The 9,623-nt window shown below is 34.4% G+C and overlaps 1 protein-coding gene across 1 annotated transcript; it reads right to left on the reverse strand.

Annotated features, from left to right (window-relative positions):
* Window positions 1-548: 548 nt before the first annotated feature.
* On the reverse strand, window positions 549-8,274 carry LOC129571646 (putative mediator of RNA polymerase II transcription subunit 26). Its single transcript, XM_055451462.1, has 3 exons — window positions 8,148-8,274; window positions 1,717-1,763; window positions 549-1,642 (listed from the first exon to the last, which is right to left on the reverse strand). The coding sequence occupies exons 1-3, from the start codon at window positions 8,266-8,268 to the stop codon at window positions 788-790; spliced, it is 1,023 nt and encodes a 340-aa protein (XP_055307437.1). The 5' UTR covers window positions 8,269-8,274; the 3' UTR covers window positions 549-787.
* Between the last annotated feature and the right edge of the window lie 1,349 nt (window positions 8,275-9,623).

A 9,623-nucleotide genomic window follows, 5' to 3' on the forward strand; every position in this document is an offset into this window, starting at 1 on the left:
CAGTTGTTTGTTCCAAATCAAACTTTAGTAGATGACGCTATTTCAGCCCAATCACAAGGGCACATCTCTCCAATGAGTTATTGATAAAAATATGAAGTAGTCAACATTGCAGAACATCTAATATGAAAATACGGCAAAGATTATCAAATGAATATTCCAACCAATATTTAAAAACCCAGTTGGATTTTTATTCAGCTATAGTAGTCAGCAGCGTACCGTGGAAAGAATCCAGATTTTTCAAAAAAAAAATTGTCATGTGGCAATAGTATGATAGCGATAAAAATTACGAATAAAACTTGATCTTTGTTTGATATTGCAGTGAATGATGTTTGTAAGTGTTGGATAAATTTCAATCGATTTATGCATTTGATTCAGAGTCGTTGCGTTAAAAAATTTCAAATGGGAGTCAGAAAATTCCAGATGGGGCGCAAAAAAATCCTGATGGGGTTCAGCCCCAAACGCTTGTATGGACGTTACGGCGCTCATAGATAGTACTAACAACACCTCCAATATGCCAATCAGTGTTGAACGACAATAAAAAGCTTCTATTGAGTTTTACAATTGATTAAAGTTGTACTTTTTATTGTTTTTTCAAGCAATAGAGATCAATAATTAAAATTAAATAAATATAAATTTTAACAAGTGAATGTTCTAGATGCCTTCAATTCATATATAATATAGTGACTAGAGTAAATATAATGACTAGATTTCAAATTAATCGTGACCATAGTTAAAAAAATTTAGACTACTAATTTCTTCTTCAAAGTTGATTTGGTTTAAAGTATAATTATGTGAACTTTTTTTTGGAAGGCGGTTTGGACACAGGCTGTCTACTTGATACTGTGTTGTTTCCGTTTCCTTTATATTTCCTATCCATTTCCGAATTGCTTGAAGTTAATTGAGGAAAGTTTTGCTGTTGTTGTGTTGGTTGATGTTTTTCAAGTTCTAAAGTTGATCCTAATGAAACTATTTGTTGGTACTGCCCATCAACGTATTGTTCTGGTTGATATAACAATTCACTTGGCTGCTCATCTGCTTGATAGCCGGATTGGTCATAGTTTTGTGTATATTGATACTCATATTCATTGGTTGATTGGAGATCACCCGCTCCATACTGATTCTCGTCATAGTTTTGTTGATCGATGTATTGGGAGGTGTCATACTGCCCGGCCTTTATGATGCTATCAGATTGGTCATAGCCTGTTGGATCTGTGTACTCTTGTTGTGCCTGTTGTTGAAGATTTTTTCCATAATCATATTCATCTTTTGTATATTCCGGAGAAGCTTCAATTCCCTTTTTTTCCTCAAATGACTGAACTTCATCATAAAACCGTATGGATCCTTTTCGTCTAACTTCTCTAGGATGGGATTGATCATCTTCTGCATTCGGTGATGTTCGATTTGACTTGATTTTCTCGGTTTCGAAGCTGTCTTGGACGTATTTATCACCTGATTGATCTGACCCAATGAAATTGGCGGCTGAACTTTCGACCGGCAACTGTCCAAAACTTTGCTGAGATAATCGTCGATGGGTATCGTGCAAAGATTCCCGACGACTTTGATGATTATTTCCTCCATATAAATCGTATTTGAAAGAAGATGATGGGCTGACACTATCGCTGGACGTTGTCATGGGCTGTTGCTGTATTTTAAAAAATGTAAAGTTTTTCAAAAGATGTATTTATTATTATTATTTGGAATTTTGAAAATGTTTACCATTGTGTCAATGTCAAAATGTTCAACATCTCTTTGTGAACTTGGTGCTGAAATCAGAATAATCGAAAAGATTTAATGAATTTTTATAAATAAATCGATGAGAAGTTGACTCCTCTTTTTGCAAAAGAAACTAGAACATGAAGTAAATTTAAATGAATAGGGGGAGTATGTGTAAGTTGAACCAACCCGCCGATTTTGTATTTTGACCTACAAATCGTCAATTGGGCTAGTCTCAATCTATTTAGAAACATCAAAAACCAATATAAATGTAGTTCCCAAGAGTGAATACGCTTCTTAAACGGCTCGGATCGGCTCATAAAAATTTTTTGCAAAAAAAAAAAATCATTTTTATAAAAACTAAATTTTTTCGGACCATCATCAAGTAGACAATTTCAAAGATATCAGCAAAGCGAGTATAAGCTTTCTTCACTAGTTTATCGTGTATTTTTATTATCCGTAGTCATTTCACACATATCATTACATGGCGAAATTCTTTCCGTGCATAAACACTCAATATATGAGATTCATTGAATTTTAATGATTTTCCAATCGTTTTCGGATTTGAAAAACACGAAAAAATCGATGAAATATGAAAAAATAGAGAATATGCTATTTTTACTATTTCTATATTTTTCTACATTTTTTCATTGTTTTTCGTAGTTGTAAAGGCCGAAAACGATTGAAAATCCAACAAAATCCAATGAATTTCATATATTGAGTGTTTATACTGCATGTTTTTCTAAAAAAATAGGGTGGGTCAACTTACAAAGAAAAAAAATTGTTGCCAAAAATCAGACCTCTTAGAAAATTGACCGAAAAGTTTTGTTTTTACAATGAATTTCCTGATCAAATTGTAGCTTTTTCGGCTCTGTTTCCAATGGTATATCAACTGTGCATTTATCTTCATTCCATAAAAAGTTATGATTAAAATGATTAGTGCAGGTCAACCTACACATAATTCCCCTATTGGAACATAGATAGTTTGAAAACATAAAGTGAGACAAATATCTACACAACGAAAAAAACCAACCAAAAACTATTGACAAATGCATATTCCGATATAGCATTATTCCTATAAAAAAAAACAAATTATTGACAAACATGTCAATAAATTGTTATTGAGATTTCCACTATTTCACTGACAAATCTATGGGTGAGATTGAGAGTGGAGTATGTTTTTTCTTCGATTTATATTTTTGAAAAAGCGAGGATGTTTTTTGGTGATTCTGCTGGCGTTAAAGTAGAGTATGTTGGCGTACCGTCTAGCCTCCGCGGTTTTCCCGGTTCCCGCGCAACTGATAAGAGATAACAACATGGTCTCTTGTTGTAGTTGTAGTACTTGAGGTCCTTTATAACTTAGCTGAAGACAGTTATATCTTAATCTCTCATCAGTTCCGCGCAAATCGCGCAATTAAAAAAGCAAAATTTATAAAGAACTTTTTTTTGATGAAATGATAACATTTTTCGCGCTTTCCGCAAAACTGATAAGAGACAAGAGATAACTGTCTTCAATTAGTTATAGAAGACCTCGAGTACTACAACTTTGCCGAAGAGACCATGTTGTTATCTCTTATCGGTTTCACGAAAACTGCAAAAAACTTACTCTTCTCTTTCATAACAAAGTCAGTGAAACATACAGTACTCTCAATCTCACCTATAGAAATGTAAATAAACGGGCAAATATTTGACATTCCCAATAATTTGATGTAAGCACTCTAGTGCATTAGTCCTTCCCAGGAATGGGAGTACTGGTACTTGGTTGATTTTTGGCCATAGATAATTAAAAAATATTCATAATCCTGGGCCGGTATTCTACCAAAATCCGCAAAAATCGTTCGAAGGATTGTAACAGTGATATGATCGACACATGAGCACCATCTCTACTGATTGCCATTATTGCAATGTCAATGTATAGAATGTCTACTTCTTCTTCTTCTTTTTCTCAACATCAATTGCATACGACTTATGGTAACTCTCCGTAATCATTAGAGATGGCGATACTTATGTGCATCAATTGACTTTTGCATTGGCTCTTATGTACTGTGCGCGCCTTTCGACTTTTTCCATAAGTAAAACTATATTGGAGTGAAAGAGAGAGATTCCACTCATTTTCATCTTCACATCGGAATTATTCCACCCTTCCTTGAGTTATTGGATATGAGTTTCCAACGGGATGGTTACTTTTGACAGTTCCCATTTAATCCCATACAATGGCGGCGTCGACGCGTCACCTACAGTTGGAAAAATGCATTACACACATGTCATGTCAAATTCAAAAGCTGGTATACATAAGTCCGTTATGTATACTGTCCTAATTTGTTATTCTCAGCTACACAGTAAACACGTTGGTTCTAACTTTTAGAACCGCAATATGAAATTTGGCACTAAAATCAAGAAAAAGTTCAAAATGTACTGAATCACAATTCATGTATTTATTTCAGAACTTTTGAACTTTTTCTAGAGCAAATGGTACTAGAACAAAGTCAAGTGTCAAATCTCAACATTGCTAGAATCATTGTGTTTACTGTATACTCTCCTTTTTTTAATTGAAAAGATGCTTGTATCATTTACATTTCGTTTTTATTTTTATTTTGATATAAATAAAAACAAACAAATGATCATTAGCTCAGAATATTACAAAATCAATTCATTTTGTCTTCGAAATCAGTGTATCGCCAACTTGCGTCATTCGTCACCGCTTGCTGTGCACAAAATTTCACTCTAGCAACCCAATGAACACATGTAATGCTAAATGTTTGAATTTTGTGCGTATTTTAATGTAATGCTAAATGTAGCACTAAAAGTGCAAAAATTGTGTGATATTTATATAAAATTTTGTTTCTGGGCACAATATGTGTAAAAATTGTGCACGATTTGGGAAAAAATTTACTATGCACAATAATTGCACGTGTTTGGCTCATTGGGAATCGATTTTTAAATCTACTATCCTTTGTTGACCACTACAACACACAGAACTATGTGTACCAGTCGTACGGCACGACAACAGTGCTCGTGCCGGTTCACGCAATGCCTATGTAGTGTAGAACACGAAAGAAAGTGAGAGAAGAAATAAACCTAATGTAAACAAACAGCGCGATCTCTTGTTTTAGTGCAAACTGTTTCCCACAAATGTAATATGACACTTCAGTTTGGCAATCGATTCTGAATTGTTCGCACGCTGCATTTGCAACAGTTTTAAAATACCGAAAGAAAATTTGCAAACATTCTTTGGTAGAGTTGTTAAAGAGCATCCAAATGAATTTCAAACCGATGGCTCAGTATTGTTCTGTGAAATGTGTGATATTGAAGTGGCTGCAAAACAAATGTCGCAACTGATACAACACAGGGATCGAAAACGGTTTGACGTTTCCCATACAAACCGATTTCGGAACGGTTTCACTGCTTTGCTCTCTGTTCATCGGAGCGAACCGTATCAAGGGGAACGTTCTGAGAATGGTTTGTATGGGCAACGTTCAAGCGGGTTGTCACTGTGTTAGTGTCGTATACTAATACACGTAAGCATAAACGTTTCTGTGTGCCATACAAACCATTTTTCAGAACGTTCCGAATGGTTTGGTTTGTTTACACACTCAAACCAAATATTCGGTTTGGTTTGGTTTCGATCCCTGATACAACATTTATCAATAGGCAAACATTTGGCCAGTACGAATCGAAAAAGTGGAAATCCTGGTGGCCAACTCAATAATTCGTGTTACAACGCTGAAGGAAGATCTGGCTTTCATAAAGGGAAAGAACATCAGGTATGTTATAGCGAAGAATCGTGTTTTTTGACAGATGTACTAAATTGAATGTTCTCTATGTCGCCATCTGTTGTTGGTGATAAAAATATCTTATCACATGGTTCTGATGAAGATCTTATTTATTGTTTATCCAATTTTATATAAAATCACTTTTTCATTCATAAACCCAATTCATATCAAATTAAACAATTTTCAAATATTTTGTTTGATCCGAAAAAATGAACTCAAATATTTGAAAATTGTTGTGCCGAAACGATACAACCAAATTGATCTTTGCACATTCGTATGTACCAAACGGCATGACAATTTTCAAATGTTATGATTTCGAAAGTGAATGTCATGTTAGTTTGCCCAAATAAAAGTTAAAATATTGAAATATTGACTGTTTTTGAATGTTTGCTATGAATAGGTTATTTTCAGAGCGTAAAGTTTGACAAATACCATTGCCGGCGTTAAAAGGGTGCGTTCAGTGTCGGTATTGAGCAATGTAATGGACTAAACACGTGATTGCGTATCACAATTATGAGCAGTATTCAAAAAAATTCACTTTGTATTGAAAATGTGGGAATTAATGTCAACAAAGAGACAACAAAATTATTTGCCATTTATTATTTTGTATAAGTGTTTTTTTGGATAATATTCGGCTTTTTTAAAAACAAAGTTACAACACCTGAAACTGGTCGTGCCGTGTTTTAAACTTGATGATGTCAATTTTTTTCACTCTTATGTGTGTTTATGAATTGGGTTTATGAATGAAAAAGTAATTTCATATAAAATTGGATAAACAATAAATAAAATCTTCATCAGAACCATGTGATAAGATATTTGTATCACCAACAACAGATGGCGACATAGAAAACATTCAATTTAGTACAACTGTCAAAAAGCACGAAAATACCTGATGTTCTCTCGAATGTCTTGTTACTGCCGAAATCGCGACAATTCTGAACAAAGGAAAAGCAACAGGAAAGGATGATTTCATCGACATGCTGTCACCGGAAGAACTTAGTTGTTTTCTGTATGCACCAATAACTTCATGTGATGTTGAGAGCAGAGGTTGGTTGCACATAAATTTATTCATATAAATTTCAAATATCAAATGAATTTATCCGGTATTTTTCATGCGTTGTGTTGTTCTAACGCATTTGCCAGCTATTTATTGTGTATATAGTCCATAAGAAATGTTTACAGACAATGCAAAAAGATATGCAGATTTTGCCAATACAACAGCCGATGTCTCGTTTATGTACTGCAAATGCGTCAGAACAACACAACGCATGAAAAATATCGGATCAATTTATTTGATATTTTAAATTTATATAAATAAATTTATCTGCAACAAACCTCTGGTTGAGAAAACATTCTCGAAGTTAAAACAAGTTCTGGGAGATCAACGTCGTTTGTTTTCATTCGAAAATTTAAAAACGCATGTCGTAATTTATTGCAATAGCTTTGATTAATCTTTAATCAACGTACTTTCCTTGAAAAACACCAAAAATGTATTATTTATATCGAAATATAATGGTTTTTGATAAAAATATTTTAAATATTTTCGTAAATATTTTAGACTTTTTCATAATAATTTTTGGTTGCCCTGTTTGTAAAAGCTAAAGTTTTTATTTTACTACGACTGGAACTGGAATTTGGAACTTTTTTCCTTTTTTTCATGACATTTGTTACTTATTCTTTTTATTATTTTTCTTTGAACAAATCGATATACATCGATTGAACTTGGGCCGATCCAGCGCTATTTGCAGTTTTATTTCGGTGGCGTTGAGAAATCACTCGCGCGCGCGCGCTGGATGCTATTTGCAGTCAATGCATTGTTATATGCATGCATATAAGGTTCAATATGAAAGGGACAAACATACTTTCTTGATGATAATGTAAGTGTTTGATAATATTTTTGTTGTGTCGGTGGCGTTTGTGTGTGTGTGTCAGTGTCGAGTTAACTATAGAGACGGTTGAGACAGTTGCCTCAGGGCACCACGCATTTGGGGGCACCACAAAGAGAGGAAATGAAAAAAATGTTAGGAAAAGTCCACGAATATGAATTTTTGATGCCCCAAGCAGCTGTACCTAAAAATTGTGATGCTCTGAAAAGTCTTTTATGGTGCCCCAAAAAATGCGGTTTTTCAAAAAAATCTTGTGTATGTGTGTGTGTATTAAAATACATTGAGTTTGAAATATTCCGGGATAATGATTATTTGTTTGTTTTTAATTATATCAAAATATAAACGAATTCTAAATGATCCAACCATTTTTGTTGTTTATAACACGACAACCACTCGCGAAAAACCGTGAAATCAGTCGATAACGATTTGACATCTTCACAGTTTTTCAAATTCAGCATTAACATACTGAAGCAAAGTTTTAGTAATTCATCCGTGCTATGCAGCGCACAGTACTAAAATGTACTAATTTGTACTAAATTGTACTAAATTTTGAACAAATGGTCCTGGTGCATTTCCAGCGGTTCCTAACGATTCTAGGAGGCAGCACATCGCACTAAATGGTACTAAACTGTGCTAAACTATGCTAAAAATGTAAATGTATACAACTGAACCAATTCGGTTGGTACTATGATAAAAAATGGCACGATCTCATCTGAATCAAAATATCCCATAGTATTCTCTGCAAAAGTGAAGGTGTAATACGATGTAGTTATACCTTGTTGTTGAGTAAGTTGTTTGCCGCCTTGTTCATATTTAAACTTATCTTCTTCGTTTGCAAAATTATTATTTTCAATTTTAGTAGTCAAGTAGTCGATGTTTGATTGAAGGATATTCATTTCTTGTCTGTGGTCAATTGTCATCCATAATCGATTGATGGAGAAAAATGTTGAGAAGGATTTAGATTCCAATGCGTAAATATGAAAGTATAGAAAAAATAAAAAATGATAGTAAGAAAATGTTTCATAGTTTTTTTCCAAGCGTGCGACTAGTGGAAATTTTCTAACTAATTTTCATTGAATGTGATGCTTCACATAATTTTAGACGTAGTTGTTGAGTGTTTGAGAGGCACTCCCAAAAATTGAGGAATTTCACATTTTGAGGCAAAGGATTTCTAGGCGATGGACATCCTTTGGATAAGATCAATCTATACGAATCTCTTCGAATCTGTTGAAATAACAGATTAAAAATTGTGTGCGATCTTCATCAATTTTTCAGAATCACCATAACTATTTGTATTACTTTTAAACTTATAGACCTTTTTGAATATTTTCAGAACTTAAATCCGGTGTCTTTTCTCGATGTTGTAATATTTACATTTCGGACAATGTATATACTGTTGGCCGTCAAACACTTTCAAACGCTTGAATGACCGTCCCCACATAATTTAAAAAAATGGTTTTGTCCGTTCGTTAGTTCGCATGTTCGTAAAAGAATTTTTTCATTTTTGTTTTTTTTTTCGTTATTGCAGTAGCGTTTCTAGAATTTAAGGTTTTTTATAATAGTCCTGAACAGTTGAATGTTTTGAACCCTTTCATTGAAATCATCAGATTTTTTTAAAGGAACCTTGTACTAAGATGAGTAATTACCCAGCTATAGCGTATTGGTTAGCGTGCTAGCGTTGCAAGCGTGGGGGACACGGGTTCGAATCGCATAGTGGTCGAAATTCTTTTCTCTTCAAAATGTCATTGGTTTTATCAATGGGATTGTGAATTGAGAGACTACGACCCATGTAGAGGCCTGTAGAGTGCTCCGGGAGGCACTCCAAGCCGTGGAATCCCGTGCATTATATACAGAAGATGAGTCTAGATAATGCACGTAAGATGGGGCGCCTATACGCTAGGTTGTTGTCTCCAATATTCAGTATTGGTTGCAATCGCCGCTCAAGGTTGTTGCCTGATATTGGTGAATACATCGGTATATCAGTATCAGAAACATGTCCCCATCGAAAAACTCAAAAGAAAATGGCTCAATGGAATGGGCACAGGGCACATCACAACGAATGGGCCCTCCACAATCGACGAATGGTGTGCAAAGAATCCACCCAAGCGGGCCTCTCGCAATAGACTAAAAAACAGCCTGAATGACGAGTATAATACTCCCATAAATCCATAAATCCATAAGATGAGTAATTAGTATTTAGTAATTTACACAGTGCAACACATGATTGAGGGACTCACTTTAACCAATCGCT

This window comes from Sitodiplosis mosellana, unplaced genomic scaffold, assembly GCF_009176505.1.
Source record: "Sitodiplosis mosellana isolate CC-2019 unplaced genomic scaffold, AAFC_SMos_1.0 Smas_scaffold_3028, whole genome shotgun sequence".
Taxonomy (NCBI): Eukaryota; Metazoa; Arthropoda; class Insecta; order Diptera; family Cecidomyiidae; genus Sitodiplosis; species Sitodiplosis mosellana.